We start from the raw sequence: 22,278 nt of genomic DNA, 5'->3' as shown, positions 1-22,278 counted from the left end.
TTAGGGCACCCCTATATTTTATGGGTGTGTCAATACCGCCCCAATATTTTGGGACCACTAGTTTTGAAGGCTGACAGTTGGGTGCTAAAACTTAAGAAGGGCATGAGAAAAATGAGACAAAGGAAGTACCTGACATTGATAAAGTTATATTACAGAGTTAATGTGATTCTACATGTATTTGTAAGAATAAAATGTTAATTTTGAATACAAATTTTCTGATACTATTAGTTAGTCAGTTGTTGAACTTCCACAATCTGATGATCTTGCTGTTGTGTGTTGTGACTACCTTCTTCATTCCCACAGACAAACATGTGATGGGAGGTCGGAGGTGTTTCGGTATGCTATGTAAATGAGCATCTTCTGGAAGCTTTCTTGCTGGCTTCTTTTCAACAACAGAAGATCTATTCTTGGATGAAGCTGCTCTGGCAGCATCTTCACTGATCACGTAGCTGGAAAGAAGATCACCTGTGTTCTGGTTTAAAATACGAAGCACACCATCTATTCCTCCAGTAACTAATGATGAAGTGTCATTGTGCATGTGTTGGACAGAGTATATTACATTGGAACTGGCTCTTGTCTCCCATAATTGTTTCATTGTCCTAGAAGCCAACACATTAAACAAAATAAATTTGTGATAGAAATAAGAATAGGAAATTTATGATTGCTGTTGATTATGATTCATGAAACTGCATGTAAAAGGGTGTACACAAAACCTAAAAAGAACTCATCTGCAGGCAACAAACAGACACTCTAGTAGTCTAGTAATAAACAAACAATACCAATTGCAAGTTTGCAGCACAAAATAAATATACTAAGGAATAATTCTATCCACATGGAGCAACCCTAGCCTTTTTCTCCACACAAAACCCTTTCCACATTGAACTGACAGTAAAGGCATGAAACAGTTACCATGTTAGCAAGTGTCAACTGGAACAATGTGAACAACGACAATGTCTTAAGATGATCTTTGCATAAGTATGACTACTTGAGTATGACTTTTGGAAACCAACTTAAAGTCCTTTTGCTCAATCACTTTGGTGTAATACGACTGTAATAAAAGCTGGAGCCATTTCGTGATTAACTATAGCCACTTCGTTATTGGAGTCTTAAAAATATGATTTACTATGTGGAAATTCAACAATTCAAATGGAAATTACACTTATAATGACTTATTCTCAGTCTTAATACTAGTTTATCATACGCTTGCAATGGCACGTAAGACTTGAAATTATCCCTAGAGTGTCTCTTTGTATACTGTAGCATTAAGGTCAAATACTGTAGCAACACTGAAATCTGCTATCTAGCATTTACCTTACAAACTGTAGTGATTTGTATTTCTCACCTCAAGTCCCAACAATGCAAATATCCAGATGTTGATCCAGCAAATACTAAAGATGAACATGGATTAAAACACAGGCTCCTTATGCCTGTAAGAGTTCAAATCATAACAGTCATTCTAAGAGTGAAAATGTCCTTTACCCCATTAATCATGTCTAGCACAATCATTAGATATGTGATGTAGCGAATCAAACAAGAAGTACACACGACAATCAGAAGTTGATGATATGCACAGATAACTATTACTAGCATGTAATAGATAGATGGAAGAAAATACGGAACTTTTACAATCTTTTCCAATATCTGAAATTCTTCACCTTAATTCCTAAAATACAATTTTGCATGGAAAAGAAAACAAGAAGCCAACCCACAGGGTAGTTTTGATATCCTGTTTTTTCACCTTTTTCTGTTATTTATTCTTGTACTATCTTGAATTGATTTTATTTGACTTCACAGAATAAACCCTGACACCCCATGATATGGATAGAAAAGAAGCTGACCATGCTTTGCACCATTAACAATGAAACAAAAGGCCATTGAATTACACTCCAAGTAACTCTCAGAGAACAAGATATAAAGATAACCTGAGGAATCAGTTGACCTTAATGATGCAACCCTTTGATCAGATGAAAGACCAGCTACTTTAATACTTCCAAGGGAGGATCCACTGAGAATTAGTTGGTCATCAGTTAATGCCAAACATGTGACAGGCCCACCATGCATCCTGCAAGTATGAAGAAAGTATAAATTTTGTGCATGCACTTGTGAGACAGATTAGCTGTTCTACTCAAGCACTTGGAATAACAAGAACTTGCAGTGCTCAGCATGAACAAGGAGCAGTCAGTCAATCGTGTGTTATTAAACTGCAATTGTCAGTCAGATACATTTTGGCCTTTTGGGGTTACATTTAGAGTCGGTATCTTAGCTTGGGCTGAGAAGAAGATGTAGAGTACTATTTTCTTGTCTATCCTTTGGGGATTGGGGTGGGATTAGAATTAATGACATTTTTGAGTCTCACACATAGGATGTGCCACACCACACAGGGGACCATCAAACTCATTTGGAGTTTTGGTCTACCTAACAAAGAGATAGGAAGTCCACCTTTCTTGGGATACTTTATCATGGTCCAGAATGGCTTAATGTAATTCCGTCGCTCTGTTCTCTGTGTTATCTTTGTAGCTCTCTTCTATTATGATGCCTCATCCTACTCTGTGCCTTTTGCCATTTTAGATAAAAATTACTGGTCGAAATTTTTAGTTGTTTGACAGTACCCTTAATCAACCAGAACATTACATCTCACTGGGCAAAAAATTCTGAAAACGCATGAGGTGACATGAGTGGTTTATAAATTACCTAATGATCCGCGAACACTTTTTACTGTACATATCAAAGACACGAGCTGTCCCATCTCCACATCCAACAACAGCCTCTGGATCTATATATCTGCAAAGCAATCCAATAACCAAAGAATTAATCTAGGACTGAACCAGTGATATTAAATATTGCAGTGTACAAATTTGGTTTTTGGACATTGATTTACTTCAGTCTAGTTTTACGATATATGTTGAAATTGATACCACAGCTTAGTTCTCAGAATATAACCATGTTAACCCCTTTCACGGCTTCTATATAGTTGACCATCACATTTTGCTTATAGTCTAAAACTGGTCTCTTTAGATATTACGATTCCTGAATCACTAATTCTACATAGACCATTAAAGGTACATGTCGACCACATTATGTTCATTTCACAATCTATATTTAGACCAAAAAACTGGGGCAGATACTTACCGCATACACAATCCACTTGTCACTGTATCTTCATGTAAGGGAAATATGCTTCTTTTTCCATGACGCCTCCAGATGCATATACGTGTCCCAACCAGACCAACAACCTATGGGAGATAGAGGAATAGAAAGGTTTATAAATACTATAACTGTTTGATCACTTATTAGCTAATTGATAAAAGATCAAACAGTTTCAGACTATCACTCTGCCAAGCCACACAATAAGTAAACAAGGATTCTTAAGATGCTGTAATCATTTTTAAATACCTTGAGAAGTAACTTATATTGAGCATTAAACCACTAAAGGTGCGACATAATAGAACGAGCACTGAATGTATGAGGTGTGTTTGCATATACTATTCTTTTCTGAATATAAAATGAGATCTTTACATATTTAAGATACACTTTGACTAATAAATTCAAAGAAAAGGAGGAACAAAGTTTCTTTTGTCAACATTAATTAACAAGGTTGTATAAAGAGTGTTATTTCGCACACACCCATTGTGATGGTGCTTGCACTCACTACATGCAAACTTTTAATTTTAGGCTGACGAAGAATAATAAACCGTTCAATCAGGAAGAAAATAAAGAAATGTAAATAAATAATAAACCATTCAATCAGAAAGAAAAGAAAGATGTGTGTTTGCATACTGTTGGAGTATAGGTGTTAAAATATCGTAGCAGCATACAACAAGTTTATACATGAAAAGACCAATTTTGATATGATGTTAAGTCATTAACAGGAGAAAACAATCAAGTAACAATATACAAATTTCAGTCTCAGTATTACCTTGCTTTCATCAAAATCAAAATCAGCTAAAGGCACCATATCTGGAATTGGGTATTCTTCCAGACATTTGTAGCTTTTTAGTGACCAGATACGAGGCAACCTATAATGAAACTTTAGCCGAATCAATCGAGGATCATGCATCTCCCAATAGGAGACTAAACAGATACATCTAGGCCTCCAACCAATTTTAGAAATACATATATGTGAATTCAGAAGAAACGAGAGAGAGGTACCTTATCCCCAACACCAGTAAGAAGTAAGCCCATCTTCATTCGACACTGATCAACTCTAAGTATAAATTAAGTTAGCAAAAGGATTTACACAATTAGACAACTTAGATATAGACAAAGTTGAAGGCTCGATAACAAGGGTATACCTAGCAGAGTGACCATTCCACTGACAAATATCAACAGAATCACTTTGTAGAGACAATCTATGCTGCTCCATAGCAAGCTCTTTAAGAGATATTCTCAACGAAGTTCTCAAACTAGATGATGCACTAGAATGAACACGCTTGCAGTACTTCATCTTCAATAAATTAGATGTATGTATACAATCATACCTGTTGGAACATTTTAATCCATGAAACACCATGTGTACCAAAACAACATTACAATGCACTTAATATGAAGTTGGGACTAATTCAAATGTTAAAAATCAATTCTTTAAGTAAAACTCATTATTCCAATAACAAGTATACTACTCAAAATACAAAATGTTCAAATTGAGAGGGGAAAAAAAGAGACATACCATGATTTGCAGACAGAAGAGCAATGAACAATATCGAAGTGGTCGAGAGTAACGAATATCATGGACAGAATGTCATAATCAAGAGAGCCCATTGAAGCATTATTTGAGCTTCTCTTCTTTCTCTCTTCCATTTGTTGGTTGGAGCTAGATTTTGAGAGCCGATATGTATATCTGATATATATCGTTAGCCATATCGGTACCGATATTTTCTGATATAGCAGAAAAGTTTATGGGCCAAGTTCAACATTTTCGTAATGGTGGAATTTGAGCCGAGGGCTCGGAACTCGGCTCGAGCTCGCTCGTTTAACTATATGAGCCGAGATCGAGATCAAATTAAAGACCGTGTAACAAATGAGCTTGATGAAGCTCGGCTCGTTTAGCTCAAATAACATATTTATAGTGTAAAATAACCGGTTGGGCTCAGTTTGGGCTCGGTTCATTTAAGCTCGGCTTGAACTTGCTCATTTAACTATGAGCCGAGCTCGAGCTCAATTTAAAACTCATGTAATTAGCGAGCCGAGCTTGAGCATGGTAAAATTTGGCTTGTTTAGCTCAAATTCCACCCTTATTTGAAGCAACGATAAAATTAAGAGTGGAATTTGAGCTAAACAAGCCAAGCTTTACCATGCTCAAGCTCTCGCTAATTACACTAGTTTTAAATTGAGCTCGAGCTCGGCTCATATAGTTAAACCAGCGAGCTCGAGCCAAGCCCAAGCCGAGCCCAAGCCGCTCGGTTATTGTACACTATAAATATGCTATTTGAGCTAAACGAGCCGAGCTTCATCAAGCTCATTTGTTACACGAGTTTTAATTTGAGCTTGAGCTCGGCTCATATAGTTAAACGAGCGAGCTCGAATCGAGCCCAAGCCGAGCTCCGAGCCTCGGCTCAAATTCCACCCTTAGATAAAATATCCAATTTCGTTGATTTTAATTGTTTATTGTAACTGCATGCCATAAAATTTAGAAACCTTTTTTTTAATGTTGGTCATTAATTTGTTTTTACAGTTTAAAATCTTTTAATCATGAGTTAAGCTAGATGATAAGTTTTCCATTTCTTGAAGTGAAACTTGTAATGTTAAAAGCTGATCTTACGATTATTTTTCTTCCACAACCAAAAAGTTCGGAGAACCAAAAACCGAAAAAGGAGGGACAAATGGCTAACAAAACTTTCTCTTTTGTTTTATCCATTGTTCTTCTTATAGCCTCACAACATTTTTATGCAGTTGATGCTTATGTTTGTGAATATAAAGCACCACCTGGTTGTGCCTGGTATTACAAGACACGGCCCTTTTCTAATACACAATGTCATAAGGATTTTGACGCGGCAAAGGAGGCATGCTTAGCTTGTTGTATGAAAAATTTTCCGGGTGATTATTTTTTTCAAAAATTGAAACGAACAGAGTGCAATTTTATAGCGTACTGTTAAAATCTACCAATGCAAAGGGATGAGATAAATCTTTTTTCCCCCCTTCAATTAAAGAGGGATGAGAATCTTGAGATAAATAAATATATGTGGTAAGTAATATGATAAAATTTTATTTAGTGCACCTGCCAATAAATACTGAAAATAGAATATAGCTATTAACTATGACTCCTGATTCCTGAATAACCATTTCTTCATCCCATTACACTTACTGTTTATTTCCTATCATCAGTTTATAAAAATATATAGAAGTTATGCATATTTGTTGTTTTTGTGGTTCCATCACTTAATTTGTGGAAAATTGACTAGCCCAAATTGAACTCATGCTGGAGCTCATTGCTAGACAAAAAGCTTGACTATATACAGTTATACACTCATAATATAATGCAAACAGTACACATCGGAAAACTTTGAGATGGTACAGATATATAACTATTTTACAAATTAGATCCTAAGTAGGAAAATGCTGAGTTCGGGTCCACCCTTTCCGTCCGGGTTCATCATATAAAACGCTTCGGAGTCCCGATTACCCACAACCCGTTCGAACCTACCCCTCATGTACATTACCTCACCACCTTCCCATGACCCATTTTTCTTGCTCTTTGCATCCACCGGAATCACACCGGCTCCAGTGGATACCGTCTGTACTGTACTCAATACATGCCACTCGTACTCCCCACAAGCACGAGACATCGCATACCCAAATTTCTTACCATTAAAATACATTGTCCATATTGGCTCTTGAAACAGCTTCATGGGCCTGGTTCCAATCTTACACTCTAATGCAATCCTCACTAGCCCAGAAGACATCTCCTTAACCAAAGTGGCTGTTGTGGTAGCTAGTTCTAGTACGAAAACTGGATCGGATCTTGGATCCTCTTGCACTGTAAAGGTTACATGACCTTTTTTGTAACCAAAAAGTGTGCCAGTGACCTTACGACCTAAAGTAGGCTGTGATGGGATGAGTCCAGAAGGAGTCACAAACCAGCGACATGTTCGTAGTAAAGTTGGGAGTGAAATAATGCTGAGAAGTGATCGAGCGAGTTTCGTGATGGGTTTGGGTTTATTGGGCTGTGATAAACTTGTTTGGTTTTGGGTAGACAATATTTTTACCTGTGAGTCTGAAGTGAAGTCACTGTGGTTTGATGAGAGGATTTTGCTTATACTTCTACAGCTGCTGTTGGTCCTAGGTAAGATTTGTTCATCAAGTTTCATTGTAGATAATTTTCAGAAGAATGAGGGGAAAGTGAAGAGTAGAATGCAAATACAAGGGAATAATCAGAAAGATCTTATGAGAATGACTGTCTTTACTTACTTTGTAGCATGTGTGCAACTAAAATATACTTCATTTATAAGCAAAGTAACACACGCATGCCTGCTAGTGTCTACAACTCATATGTGGGAGAAAGAGTCCAATACTTGAATGAGTGTAGTGGTCCAATTAGACAAAAGTGGCAGGCAAACTAATGATGTTGTTGGCTAATGGCTGAAGAAAAAAGGGTGGTGATGGACGTTTGTGTTTAAGCCATTAAGTAATAAAACTACTTTAATTTGAGAGTGCCAAGTTTTGTGGAAAAAATTGGACTCTGTCTTGTATAAAGGTTAAATGTCCTGATGTCCATCTACTATATAGAAAAACCAACCTCTATCAAGATTATGAATCAGTTTATGTCACCACCCTATTTAACCTGAAAGCTTGCTTAGCAATTAATTAGCATGATCATACCACACAATATAATCATGTCCTATTTATTATTTGAAGTGGGTATACTTCGAAAATAAATTGTGTCAATTCTTAACAAATGAACTTCATCAGAACTCGGTCTTTGATAACTTGCGGAAGTACTGCCATTATTATATGGTAATGAATTAAATTACAGATACCTAAACTGGTTAACACGCATACATTATTAAAACAAAAAATCTATTTATACTCCCTTAATAACTTCCTTAATGAAACTTGACATAGACACAATAATGTGGAACGATTGAATTTTCCTTTTGTTTCCATATTAGAGTTGATAAATGGATGAAAGAAAACCTACACACCCCCATTTTTTTGGGACCTAAAAGTTGGACTTAAAAACAAAATACTATATGCAATATAGTTTTCCTAGCCTCCTAGGAACAAAAAGGTTTAAGAATCCAATAAAAGAAGAAAAAGTTTCTTTGCTTCTACTGTCGAGGGAGAGGTTTCCCATCAAGGAAGTACTTGATAAGTGTAAGTGCTCTGGTGGGTTGATAGCTTGGGACCTGATGACCAGCTCCTCGTACTGTAGCAAATGTTAAGTCACCCTTGTACACTATAGTGTATCCACCAACCTGTGTAGTAATGTAAGAAAAAAAACGAAGGATAAAACAACATGCTACATATTTGGTCAGGTTTTCAGTATATATGTCCCATTATAACAGTAGGTGTTGATGTATATATATTTCCGCTTTACGCATTTGCAGCTGCCTGGTGCAGTATATGCTTAAATCAAATATTAATATAAATAGATCGAGCCTGATGCAGTATATGCTTAAATCGAATATTAATAGAAATAGGTCTCTTTTCTTTATAGTATCAATACAACATAAACGACCCCAATTAAGAAATTTTTTAATGTTTTGACAACTTTTTTTTTTTGGCATGCAAGCCTGTTTTAAATGAGATTAGTAACTCTTTGATGCTGGGGTTCAATTCCCAGACCTCTAGTATCATCACCCAAAAATTTTACCAACTTTGCTAGTCGGCACCTGCTATTATGACAACTCTGATGTATGGGTAGATCTACATTTGAGTCCACACTCTAGAGTCTAGATAAACCCAAGTATTGGGGGAAACCCCAATTTCCCAATTTTTTTGGTTTTAAATCCACCCGGAATTTGAATTATAAATAAAAAATGCCGCCACTTATTAATAAATTTGGATTAACTACTTTTACCTAAATTTAATTTTGGCTCAAGGACATTGACCGGTTTTTATTTTTTTGAATATTCCAATTGTACCCTTCTCTCTTTAAATTACGGCTCAATGACATATGTAATTTTGGCTCAAGGCCGGACATATGTAAATTCATATTTACATAGAAAAATTCTTAATTAAGAACAAGCATGAAGAGAAAAAAAATAACCTTTGCAAATTTGTACTTACCTATGTAATTTTATATTTATATAGGAAAATTCTTAAACAAGAACAAGTCTAAAGAAAAAATAGCCTATGAAAATTCATACTTACATATGTAAATAAGTCATATTTAATTTACATAGGATAATTCTTTTTCCATAACAAGCTTGAAGAATAATAGACTATGAAAATTCATATTTACATAAGAATATTCATATTTACATAGGAAAACCATGAGCAACCATGAAGAAAAAATAGCTTATGTATCCAGAATTACACAATATTTACATACGAAAAAACAGATTTGCATATGTCAAAATTGTAAATTTCTTCATTTGTAGATTTCTTCCATTTGTTAATTTATTATTTTGTTTTGGTGATTCCACGACTTTCTTGTTTTGTTTTGTCATGTAATTTTGGATTTACAAATTACAATAGAAGAAATTTCATATATGGAAATAAAGATAGAAAAGGCATCAATGTTTATTAAGGGCTGTTTCAAAATTGAAATTATAGAGCAAATTATTGTCCTCGGGGTGTAATTCAGTTGTGGCATGGAGTTATTGCAAAACTATTGTTCAGCTTTGCCCTTGACTCCTTGAGCCATAATCTCTAACCTTTCCTTCATTATGGACAGTGTTATCAGACCCGGCCTAGCCCGGTGGATTGACCCGGACAACCCGATAAACCGGTCTCCTAACCGGGCTGGGTTGATAATTAGATCGTTTAAGCACTTAACTCAGTACTTAACCAACTAACTCAGGCGGTTTTCTATTGAACCCGCTAAACCAACTTAATTCAGGTTTTTATCATTGAACAATTACGATAAACCGTTATATATAAATAACTATATAGTCCAAATAGTTATCAACTCAACAATTCCAACCACTATTATTGGTTATATATAAATATATATACTATATAGTCCAAATAGTGACCCACTTGTCCAACCAAAACCAAAAATCAAGGTTTTGAACCAACCTTTACGGTCCAACCACTAACCCAGTAAATCTTTGTGTTGTGGTTTGCTTTTGAGTGAAATAGGCATCATTTGAGTTATCCGAGGCAGTCCTTCCCACTTTATTAAGAATCCAATCTCTTTATTGGGTTGATCTCCGGTTAATAGTTGTTTAGCCGGGATCCGATAACTATGATTATGGACCCCAAGTCTCTCAAATTATGGATCTAAGTCTCTCAATCTATCTATAACATCCCATCAAGTCATTTTAGGATGCCCATAACTCTATAACTGCTTAGAGCATTTTTAGGAGAGCAACCAAAAAAACACCAAAATTTTGAACAAAAAAAACACCAAACCAAAAAAACACCAAGCAACTTTAGGAGCAACATCAAAAAAACACCAAGCAAAAACCGCCATATAAATTCATGGGTTTTGGCAAAACCGCGCCACTAAAGCCCAACTAACAGGCCCAAGACCACGCGGTTTTGGCGGTGTTCTCAAAGCCACGTGCTACTATTATATAATCAGGACCAAAGCCGCGTGGTTCAATCACTTTCAACTCTTTTCTCAATTATAAACCCTCTCCTTATTTTTTTTTTTTTTTAAAAAAAAAAAAAAAAACCTACCTAAACTTTTGAAATTTTATATGGATCATTTTGAACCTTTCGACGGTGATGATTGACAGTACACAAATGACATTGGCGATGAGGGAGAAGAACCCGAGGAAGTACAATACGGTGGGGGAGAAGAACCCGAGGATGTCGTGCCGACTGATAGATATCTCTATGTATTGGAGTATCAAATGAACGACTTCGATTAGCAATTTGCACCTGGAGAAGCACTTGATATGGAAGTTGTGTCTTCTACACGTGACCCAAAACACGTGTCGAGTGCAGTGACTAATACTCGTAATTAATTAGTTTTGATTAAATATTTTGAATATTAATTAGTTGAGTTGGACCAATTAATTATTTATCTTATACGCATTTTTTTATTTATAATATCAGCATGTTATTGACTACCGAGTTAGATCGGCTTTACTTGGTGTTAGAGAGTGGTGGAAGGTTAAGTTATTAGGAGTTTAGATGAGTTTGTACATATTAGAGATAGTATTTTGTATACACCTTTGGGTATTTTGATTGATGCGGATTATGAGAAGGCTGATTGGGCAGTGGTCATAACTTTAGTAGAAAGATGGTAGAGTAGAACTCATACATTTCATTTCCCTTATGCGGAGTTAAGGTTCACACCACTAGATTTCACTATGATTTCTGGGTTGAGTATCGGTATAGGCCAACCGATACCTTTTCATACAAATTATGAGAATATGGATAGTATGCTTATGAGTTTTCCTCGTTTGGGTGCGGATGCTTATGATTCTTCTGGGATTAAGCTATCTCATATTAAGATTGCATATATGGAACCCCTCTTGCATCCTGATACACGAGCGGAGTTAGCTTTGACTGTTCTACCGGGTAGTGAGGGTGTTGATCAGTATGTTAGGGCTTTTTTGATGTTTTTTATTGGGCATGTTTTGTTTTCCAATGGTCATTCTACGGTACGACTGGGATATTATGCTTATGTATTTGATTTGCATACTATGAGAGATTATGACCGGTAGCTCAAGATATGCCACATTGATATCGGCGCTAGATAAAGCTTCACGCATATCTCGGAAGTAGTAGTTCTCGATTGCGTGATTCACGGGACTTTTAGAGATTTGGTTTTATGAGTACTTTCGATGTCTTTGTCCTAACATAGACATGATTACTGATACTCGCCCTAGATTTGCTAGTTAGTCAGGGCCTCACTTGACTCGTAACAGAGGGCAGATTAGGAATAATATCTGTATGGCTCGTGCTCAGATTGATATTAGATCATTGTCATCTATTGAGTGGAGACCTTGGCATTTGTATAACGCCTTTTACGATCCAACAGTACAACATGCTTGTGTGTTGTCACGCCACGAGTTGTTTTGCCGCGACGCGATCGCCGTTTGGTAATCGTTATGGCGGCAGATGTTGGAGGCGATGATTGGACGTTATGGAGTTCCATGTGCTCCCATGCCGATGTTAGTGATCTGCTGGTCGTGGGGTAGAACTCATATTCATGAAGTTCATGCTAGTTGTGGTCCTTGGCCGATGCATCTTCTTTTGTTGTTGAGCGCATTGTCGATCAAGATATAGATGGTGGAACCGTGTCTCCATGGGTCCATTGTTGCCTCCCTCGTTGGTCGGCTAGCAACTTCGAAGTTTGTGGGCCTGGAAGGGATGAGACATGAGCTACGATTCCTCATCCGCCACGTTCTGCTTACAACCCACAATCTCTCGAATGCATATCATCCAAATTCGTGGTTCCGCCAAGAATCCTCGATGTTTGCCGTGTGTGGACCTCGATGGGGAGCCTACTTATATTTCCATTCCCGAGGTGCCTCATGCTCATTTCTCCGAAGTTAGAGCCGCGATATTAATCAAGATACCATGGTGAGTTTAATTGTTTTATTTATCTTCTTCATTATATATATAATATGTACTCACAATCGTATTTTCTTGGATTTTTAGGTTGAGGTTCTAGAAAGATATGAGAACCGTGTTCTTATGTTTGATGGGATGAGGACTCGCCTCAGATCATTATAGCCAAGAAAGAGAGGAGGCATATTCTCGGACATATCAACAATCCCAAATAAGTATGTATGACGAGACTTCGAAAGCGTGATGAGGATATGCGAAATGTACACGCAAAGAACATCGTGGATATGAGGAACTTCAGTCAAGTAGTTAACCTCCTCTTCTTGACAAAAAGAAGATCATGATTCTCAGATTAGGAACTTAGAGGAGCAGCTTCGGAACGTCCAAATAGATAGAGGAGAGGGATCGAGTGGTAAGGGGCGTAAGAAGAGAGCTAAATAAATTTGATGTAATATGATAGGTTTTGGATTATTTTGGATATTATATGATTATATCATAATCATAGATTTTGGACTGCATAATCATAATTATAGGTTTTTAATTTCTTTAATTTTTTCAATTTTGAATTATAATTCTTAATTTCTTCAATTGCACAATTGTTAATTTCTTAACTTCTATGCACAACTCATAATTTTTCAAGTTCTATGCACCACAATTCTAATTTTCAGAAAAAACGCACGTGGTTTTGGCAAAACCGCGCCCATTGAAGCCCAAGCCCACGCGGTTTTGCCAAAACTGCGCCATAGAAGCCCATTTAGCAGCCCAAGCCCACGCGGTTCTGCCAAAACCACGCGGTGTTTATCAAACCGCGTAAGTGATTTGTTACAGCATCAAACCTGGAACAAAATATTGGTCGATTTGGTGTTTGGTTTGGTGTTTTTTTGTTGTTTTCATCAACATGTAGTTCTCCTGAAGTTGAAAAAACACCAAATTCTTGATGCTAGTTGAGAATTTGGTGTTTGATGCTAGGTTGATATCACTGCTAAAGATGCTCTTATTTATTTATTTTTATCCTCTAGGCTCTAGTCGCTAACTAAACAAATGGGCTTATTAGCTCATGCACCAATATACTAGATTACTAGTTCTAATACGTTTGGATCTCACAAATCGCATCATGTACCACTGTTACGTTCATTGTCTAGCTCTAGATAATCTAGACTAAGAGGAATCCTCTTTTTGTCTAGGGAAATAAATTCTCTTCATTCATTTGTCAATCTAAAATATAGTGGGATTTATTTATAAATGTCTGGCTCAAGACAAAGGGTATTAAGAAAATATCGTATACTCAATCTATAGCTAAATTAGAGCTGGAAATAGTACGGGATTCAATCCGAATCCGACCATATCCGAATCCATTTTAATGGATGTGGTTTCTATGTTTGTGACTAGAATCCGACCCGAAAATCCGAACCATTGTAACAAGATTTATATTTTGATACCTAAAAATTAATTTATATCTTACATTTATATATGAAAATCATTAAAATAGTATATTTTTTTGTGTTTTTTAAGGATATGGATATCCGAAATCCAACCCGAATCCGGATAGATCCTAATATGGTAAAGAGTTTTGAGTGAGAATCCGGAACCCACTCCATTTCCAGCACTAAGTTCAATGCGTCTAGAGACTGAAACAAAATTTCTTAAAAGTTGAGTAATTTTGGAGTCACTATAAGGTGGAGTTCATATATATATATATATATATATATATATATATATATATATATATATATATATATATATATATATATATATATATAATATATATATCCTTAAGAAAATAAATTAAAATTTATCTAGAAAATGAATTAAAATCTATTTTCTGGAGGATATGATATACTCACCATAAAGATCATCCCCACAAAATTCGAGCTCATTTGGAAATCTCTAATCTAGAAAGTTATTATAATTTTTTTTTTAAATATAACAGTTCATAAATGTCGAGTTTTTGCAATCATCTTTTGTCTAGGTTAGAGGTTTCCAAATTAGCTGAAATTTTGTAGAGATGATATTTATGGTAAATATATCATATCCTCCAAAAATTAGGTTTTAATTCATTTTTTAGGTAAAGTTTTACTTACATATTTATTTTAACTTAAAATAATTATGTACTTCTAAGAACGGGACTAGCCCGTAGGTCTATATATATATGGGTATGGGTTATGCTACGTTGACATCTTATTTTGACACCTTATTTTGACATCTACAACTTACACAATGAAATAAGGGCTGATTTTTTGGTAGAAAAGATCTTCTTACCGTGGATATAATCTCCACCAAAACTCGTCTAAATTGGATATGTCTAGCTTTATTAAAAATAGTGCTAAAATTGTGGACAGTTAGATAAATATCGAACTTAAACACAATTTTTGACAAGGTTAGACATGTTCAAATGTCTTGATATTTTGTGGAGATGATCTCTATTGTATAGAGAACATATTCCTATAAAATCAACTCTTAGTTCATTGCGTAAGTTGTGGATGTCAAAATAAGATGTCAACGTAGCTTGACCCATATAATACGAGCAGGTTCCGTTTACCACACTTTTAGTACCACATCCTCCTACAAGATGAGTTAACTGCTAATAATTTGTGGATATGATCTACTAACCATATATAACATCTCCACAAAAAATCATCTCATTTGGAAATCTCTAACCTAGTTAAAAATCGTTGTCAACTTTGAATTTTTTTTAATAGCTCAATTTTCGAATTTGCAATCATCTTTTGACATAGTTAAACATTATCAAATGAGTTGAAATTTTATAGAGGTGATCTTCATGGTTAGTTGAACACATCCACAAAAAATTAGGTTATAATTCACGTTTTAGGTAAAGTTATAGGACAAACTATGGTATAAAAAGTGTGGTAAACGGAACCTGCTCTATATATAGGGCTACAGAGCAAGTTGAGTTTTTCAACACTACATGAGAATCTAAAATTATTCTTATTTCATAGTGCCAAGGTTACTTTCATTGATGGCATGCACTGTCATGTTATCTCCTCGAGGTTCAACTAGAAACTTGGAAAGAGATGAAATAATATGCATTGTCTAGCTTATTTTTAATAATTGAAGAAAATTGCTGAGTTAAATGTTGACATATATGAGTGTCCCGAGCCTACTATAATATATTAATAGAATTGATTCTTCACATAAGTTCGAACTTATGGAGAAATTGACAATTTAACATTAAATGTCTTACCTCTCCTTTGACGAACCAAGGATGGAATTTAGTCTTTAAGGGAAGCTTTAGCTTATTCAACGAATACCTGGTTGAAGTAACTGGTACAATGCCATCTATATCACCACTGCATTCAAGGCCAAAGGATATTAATTAACATCGATAATCATAATCACATGAATCCAACCACCAAGTACATATACTTGACATTTTCACATACAACCCAATAGAATGTCTAACAACTGACTAGTCACCAAAGAAATGTTTGCAAAACGTTTGGCCCCTACGCACATAATCATGTTATTTTCCCATGAGTATGATTACAAACATGCAATAAACCAAGAATGACACTATGTTTCGAAGCATTTGGAACCCTAAGATTCTCCAAACTCCGTCCCCACACATTACAATACACTAGTCTGTGTGCACACACTACATGCGACTTTTTTCAGTCTGTATTTTATTTTAACAATTATATTTTCAATGATCTACATTTTACTCCTATTTTTATATTTTAATTAATTTCCTAAAATTAAATTGCAATAAAAACATGAAAATTAGGTGATGATAAGAAAAATCAGTTTTGCATACAAAAAATTGTGGGTGAAAAAAATGACTACATCAAAATATTGAAGTGGTTGATTCAAATAGTGGATGGGGGTCCTTAAAGATTTGGGCCAATGGCTAAAAATTCCATGTAGATATAACCCAACATTAGTTCATATTCTTATGAGTGACATGTATATAGTCAATTAGATTAGTAGGCCCTTATGAGAAAAAGAAGAGTTTTTTTTTTTTTTCCTGCTCACAGCTCTAACGCCCACATTGCCCACACCGGCGACATGTGTCCAATAAAACAAAAAAGACTACAAACAAAACAAAAGAGACTAACTCTTCTCTCATTACAAACTACCCACGTTTCCTCTCTCTCATTATCTTAAAACTTTACTCTCACAACATTCTCGACCAATCATATATATCCCGATCGACTACCAAATCTCGCCATCCAAACCGGCGATCAAACAACGGAAATTGTCCCACCGCTACCAAACCCATTAATTTGGATCCCTTTTTAGTTTATTATTTAGGTGTGGAAAAACTGAAAAAGTCATTGGCACTGAAATAAAGATGTCTACACACCTGATATCTAATATACCCAAAAAGACTCGAAAAAGAAGGGTAAAAAGAAAATATACAAATCGTACACTTGATATCTAATCTTCCACGTTTCAGTTTGTTTTGGATTGGTTGGACGCTTTTTAAACAGATGGGTCCCTTAAAAAAGAAAAGAAAAAAAACCAAAAATAGTGTATAGTTTCCAAATATATCCATAGAAACATATGATGAACTATAGTTAGACCCTGCGAAGTTATTGACAACTTGGGAAGCCGTTATTTGAGGCTATCAGTTGGAGCTACCAACAATTAGTTTTGTTTTTGTGTCATAAACAATTTATGGCCGGCTTATTTTCTTCCGGCGACTCCAAGGGGCCGGGGGGAAGCCTCATTAATATAGTAGATATAGAGATATGTTTATCGAGCTAAGTGTAGCTCTATACTCTTTATCTTAACTACTTTAAAAATTCCAGCTCCCACCTACATATCCGATATATATCGGTTTTTTGGTACACTGATATATATCGGATATATCTATTTTTTTTGGTGACCAGTCTTAACTATTTAAAATATCGAAATATTGGATATATTAGAAATATAATATCAGAAATAATGGAAATATATCAGAAATATATTGGAAATATTGGATTTATATTAAAAAATAGTCAAAAGGTCAACCGATATATATCATAAATATCGGATATATCAATTATATCAGCGATATAAAGTTTTATATCGGAAATTCCAATATATATCGGAAAAAAGGATTCTATATTCGGTAGATATATGTCGGAAATATCGATGTCGGTATACCAAAATACCGATATATATATCGGTGATATATCGGATTTATCGGTAATATTTTGGTCCTTGATCTTAACTACTTTAAAAATTCTAGCTCCTACCTACAGTACTGCAATCTTAACTATTTTAAAAATTCCAGCTCCCACCTACCTACTGCAATAGTACTATAACATTTTTTTTATATATGTGACCCTTGGTCCATTTTTTGTTACAATTTTGCCTAAACTTTTTTAATTTATTAATAACTATTTTTCCCTGATCTTCTTTTATAACTGTTTTGCGTCTCTATTGATCATTAAATTTTAGATGCGTGTGTTTAAGCCAGAGTTGTATAGCATTTGCATCAGACTAGTAGTGGTATAATATTTTTTTATGTGTGATTCTTTGTCCATTTTTTGTGATGATTTTGTCTCTAACTTTTTTAATTTAATAACGGTTTTGCCCTGATCTTCTTTTATGACTGTTTTACCCTTCTATTGATCATTAAATTTCAGTGATATCAAAAGGGCGTGTGTTTAACCCAGAGGTGCTACTTCAGACTAGTTTGATGTTTATTTCCCTAAATATTGACATATATTACTACATTAGTGGAGACGGAGACGTACATTACATACTAATACTAAGAGCAAATTTATTAATTATTGAATTCTTGTTCTGAACTAAAATAGGTAATAATGATGAGGAGTAGATGCAAATTACTGATGGAAGCAAACTGACCTGAACACCCACACACGAAGTCCATTGGCCATAAATTCCTGTAAGAGTGGAATTATTGTGGATGGTGCATGTTGCCACGCACTTATAACGTCACTGAGATTTTAAAAACTTGTCAAGTCACATAGGAAAGACGATAAAGCAAAGGTATATCATGCTTAATATTAAGGGTTATTAATTGGAGAAGTAGCAATTTGTATTGAGATTGTATACCTACAAGATTCCCAATCATAGTTAAGTTTTGTGACATTTGCATGAAGAGCTGTTTGTACCTCTGGTGTGTTGAGGTAAGCAGACACATAATTATCACTGCAAGGATCGATGGTTCCCTGCATAAAAACCGTAAGTGATCCATTTAGACTTCTAAAGATTATAGTTAGTTTGATGATAAAGGAAAGAGTGTAATCCAATCTATACCGATGCTTTCTTTGGCTTATCAGTGAGATTTTTCAAGTGACAGGTCGGTGCATAGATGTTGTAGATATCAATTAGATTGATGTTATTATTAGCTTCAATTATCGCGTCGGTGCATTGCTTGGGTTCATCAGCCTTGGTGGCATATCGAGGGAATTCAGAGAAATCACAGTATTTTTGCACAGCATGATTGGTTTCGTCAGACGAAAGAGCATGTGTCCAGAGGTATTCGTACATGCCTTTCTCATCAGTATTATCATTGATTAGAGCATTACCAATCTGCATCAAGGAATTACATGTTAACAGTGACTCCTAGAGTCCTCTAGTATTGTTGTAACACCGCAAGGAATAAAATATACATCAGTCAACAAAGTTGTTACTAACGCGCAAGTTTCCATGGCCAGAATCTAAATAATTAAACTTATTTAACAAAAATGAAAAATAAATTGAGATTAACAAACATGAAAAATAAATTGAGATTGAGTGTCATACGATGATCCCTTTGAGATTGATAGTAGTCTTGTTTTCCAGCTTGTTATGTCTCACGATGTTATGCGCAAGCTGAGGAACATAATGCCCGGCGTAACTCTCTCCCGAGATATAGAAATCCCTGTCTTTATATTCAGGAAATCTTTTAAGCCAATTCAGCAAGAAAACATAATTATCATCTGCGGTCATTTTATCCCCACTGTTTTTCAAATCGGATGTTGTATTCGTGTATGAGAAACCTACTCCAGCAGGGGACTCCAAGAACAAAACGTTTGCAACTAAAATCCCCGTATAACAAATAATTAGAGTTAGAAGTTCGTAATGAAACAGTGAAATTGTTTTGACTGAAAATCTAAATCAATATTCTAAACTTAAGAAAATTCTACCTTTATTCCATGCATAAGGATTCTGGTGAAGCGTTTTGCCATCGCTGGCCACTCGGAATGGTCCAAGCTCCTGCATTGCTCCAAAACCAAGAGAAGAGCAACCTGGGCCTGAATACACATAAACAAAAACAAGTCATTCTCATTAAGATCCTTATTGGTAAACAACATCAGATTACTATTAAGTACATTGAAGCAACATACTACAGCATTAGTGAGAATAAATCAGGCCGAGTCATGTACCTCCATTGAGCCAAAGAAGAAGAGGCTTAGATTCTTTTGAGTGCTCAGCCTCAGTAAAGTAGTAGTAGAAAGCGCGACCGGCCTTTTCATCAACCGTAACATAGCCTCCATACTGAGCAAAGTCCACATTGTGAGGTTGTCCAGGTAACTTCTCAATCCTATCATTTTCCTTCAACCCCTCTTGTGAAAGAACTCTAGTTTCATCAACAACTCGAAGTTCATCATAGAAGTTTGTGTCAATCTTCCTCTCTCTCTTCATTTTGTAAAGGCGAGTGAGAGCATCTCCTTGTCTAGCATGAATTTTTTGTGTAACAAAGAGTGAAAGTAGAAGAAAGGAGATAAGAAATTTGGCCCTCATGGTCGCTAGATATACAAGTTTTCAACAGAGGAAAAATGAACATGCAGTACTACTTTACTTGAACTTTGTTCTTATAAGATTTTTGTTGCTTTGAAATCCCAAAGAAGTTTCAAACTTTCAACATCTACAGAGCACGTTGTCGTATGATATGATTAGATAACTATATTAGCTAATACTCCAATCAATTGAAGGTTCGTTGTCGTATGGTATGATTAGATATCTATATTGGCTAATACTCCAAATCAATTGAAGGTTCACATGTAATTACACATCGAACCTAGATGGAATTATGTCCAGGATTATTGATTCGATCGACTAATGAATCTTGGCTATTGTACATGATTGGTACGTAGATATTTATATTTTTTTTTGGTAAAGACGTAGATATTTATATACTCGTTAGGATAATTAGTTGTCCTAACGAGTAAAGTGGCCAATCAATAATCTTATTCTTATCTAAAAAAATCAAATATAACCTTATATAATTAAGTAAGACATAATGACCTAAAAATACAACATACTTTGCAGTTTTTTACATTAAATACAATGTATTATTTTTCTTGCCTAAAAATACAACATACTTTCAATTTTTTACAATTGGTACTATCTATTAAATTGGATTTGACGGAGCTCGATTTAGCCGTTAAAAAGCAGTCACGTGACTTGCACAGTTGCACCCACCTCCCATTTTCTATTTTCATGTTTTGGAAAATTCAAAGAATGTTTAGGTGGACTTTATTACTTACGTGGCTAAGTCAAATGGTGGACTCAGTCATAACCTCTCTCAAAGAATTGAAGCACGTATCATAGAATGTTGTGATGAATGTTTCTCTGTTGAAGAACGCACCAAAAAACCAACAAAAACTCCATTACAGATGACCACCACAAAAAAAAACTTAAGAATGTCAACAGTTGACAATATATAACAAGATAATGTTCACTTCAACAAAATAATCAACCATCCAAACAGACCCAACAGAGTGGCCAATTTCAATAACTAGCAAATCTTTTTCAGTGCTTGTTCTCCAATTCCTCTTTTTTTTCTTCTCTTCTCCCAGCCTCCTCAACAACTCCAAGTCCCTTCTTTCAACACTAAAACACGTAAAAATCTAATTGGTTGTTCCAATGCCCTATTATGACATTGCAAATCATCCACCCTTGAATCGGCACTTAAAGATGCAGTGGGTCAATCCCCAAAAAAAAGTTACAAGAGTTTTCTCCAAATCCTTCCTTCACAACAGTGGGATGTCCACATTCACATTTGTATCCGAGTTGATTGAAGAGGAAGGCATAACTTACTAATTAGTGAGTTCTTTTGGTTTCGGATGAATTTGAGGCTATTAGAGGGCTAACTTATAACTAACCCTCACTTTTGGTGGGTATATATAGTTGGATGCAAAAACATGGAGAGTTGGAGGGAAGAAATTGGGGAAGAATTGAAATTGGGTTTCTGATTTGGGGAAAATGTTGAGGAGGGAAAACATTAGACCGAGGGAATGTCCGAGTCCACTATTTGACTTAGCCACGTAAGTAATACAGTCCACCTAAGCATTATTTGAATTTTCCAAAACATGAAAATCGAAAATAAGAGGTGGGTGCAAGTCACGTGACTGCTTTTTAACGGCTAAATCGAGCTCTCACAACCGATTTAACAGATAGTACCAATTGTAAAAAATTGAAAATATGTTGTATTTTTAGGCAAGAAAAATAATACATTGTATTTAATGTAAAAAACTGCAAAGTACGTTGTATTTTTAGGTCATTATGTCATTAAGTAATGGTCCGACTATTGCCAATTACTAAATTGTTTTTGGGCCTAATAAATGTTCGGCAAAATTGCCTTCGCCCTATAATCATAATTCATAAATCCACTACAATTCGTCTTCTCCAAACTTTCTTCCACTTCCATTCTTGAAAATCTTAATCCTTCTTAAATAAGCTCTATATTAT

At 35.3% G+C, this 22,278-nt stretch overlaps 3 protein-coding genes across 4 annotated transcripts; all 3 read right to left on the bottom strand.

Annotated features, from left to right (window-relative positions):
• Positions 1-112: 112 nt before the first annotated feature.
• LOC147484157 (F-box family protein with WD40/YVTN repeat doamin) lies at positions 113-4,822 on the bottom strand. Its single transcript, XM_086576851.1, has 9 exons — positions 4,667-4,822; positions 4,293-4,478; positions 4,162-4,204; positions 3,917-4,027; positions 3,130-3,233; positions 2,692-2,781; positions 1,923-2,062; positions 1,343-1,427; positions 113-599 (listed from the first exon to the last, which is right to left on the bottom strand). Exons 1-9 carry the CDS (start codon positions 4,795-4,797, stop codon positions 233-235), a joined length of 1,257 nt encoding a protein of 418 aa, XP_086432977.1. The 5' UTR covers positions 4,798-4,822; the 3' UTR covers positions 113-232.
• Positions 4,823-6,350: 1,528 nt separating this feature from the next.
• On the bottom strand, positions 6,351-7,436 carry LOC147484156 (protein MIZU-KUSSEI 1-like). Its single transcript, XM_086575372.1, has one exon. It carries the CDS (start codon positions 7,302-7,304, stop codon positions 6,534-6,536), a length of 771 nt encoding a protein of 256 aa, XP_086431498.1. The 5' UTR covers positions 7,305-7,436; the 3' UTR covers positions 6,351-6,533.
• Positions 7,437-7,996: 560 nt separating this feature from the next.
• Positions 7,997-20,456, bottom strand: LOC147484155 (serine carboxypeptidase-like 40). 2 transcript variants are annotated; one of them, XM_086575370.1, is made up of 8 exons: positions 19,971-20,420; positions 19,731-19,838; positions 19,348-19,622; positions 18,859-19,134; positions 18,655-18,770; positions 18,445-18,537; positions 15,830-15,935; positions 7,997-8,411 (listed from the first exon to the last, which is right to left on the bottom strand). In XM_086575370.1, exons 1-8 carry the CDS (start codon positions 20,326-20,328, stop codon positions 8,265-8,267), a joined length of 1,479 nt encoding a protein of 492 aa, XP_086431496.1. In that variant the 5' UTR covers positions 20,329-20,420; the 3' UTR covers positions 7,997-8,264. The 2 variants fall into 2 exon arrangements, with proteins under 2 accessions (XP_086431496.1, XP_086431497.1); XM_086575371.1 differs by lacking the exon at positions 18,859-19,134 and having other exon boundaries at positions 19,971-20,456.
• Between the last annotated feature and the right edge of the window lie 1,822 nt (positions 20,457-22,278).

This window comes from Coptis chinensis, chromosome 8, assembly GCF_015680905.1.
Source record: "Coptis chinensis isolate HL-2020 chromosome 8, ASM1568090v1, whole genome shotgun sequence".
NCBI classification, from domain to species: domain Eukaryota; kingdom Viridiplantae; phylum Streptophyta; class Magnoliopsida; order Ranunculales; family Ranunculaceae; genus Coptis; species Coptis chinensis.
The sequence above is the reverse complement of the archived record's forward strand: the minus strand, read 5'-3'. Positions and strand labels throughout refer to the sequence as shown.

What these genes read in the sequence shown, in the direction of transcription:
- LOC147484157 (XM_086576851.1), bottom strand. Translation starts at nt 4,797, where the DNA reads ATGGAAGAGAGAAAGAAGAGAAGCTCAAATAATGCTTCAATGGGCTCT. An exon ending in TCTTCTGTCTGCAAATCATG is followed by an intron (nt 4,479 to 4,666) that starts GTATGTCTCTTT and finishes ATGTTCCAACAG; the next exon opens with GTATGATTGTATACATACAT. An exon ending in TGGAATGGTCACTCTGCTAG is followed by an intron (nt 4,205 to 4,292) that starts GTATACCCTTGT and finishes ATTTATACTTAG; the next exon opens with AGTTGATCAGTGTCGAATGA.
- LOC147484156 (XM_086575372.1), bottom strand. Translation starts at nt 7,304, where the DNA reads ATGAAACTTGATGAACAAATCTTACCTAGGACCAACAGCAGCTGTAGA.
- LOC147484155 (XM_086575370.1), bottom strand. Translation starts at nt 20,328, where the DNA reads ATGAGGGCCAAATTTCTTATCTCCTTTCTTCTACTTTCACTCTTTGTT. An exon ending in TCCTTATGCATGGAATAAAG is followed by an intron (nt 19,623 to 19,730) that starts GTAGAATTTTCT and finishes CGGGGATTTTAG; the next exon opens with TTGCAAACGTTTTGTTCTTG. An exon ending in TCAATCTCAAAGGGATCATC is followed by an intron (nt 19,135 to 19,347) that starts GTATGACACTCA and finishes TCCTTGATGCAG; the next exon opens with ATTGGTAATGCTCTAATCAA.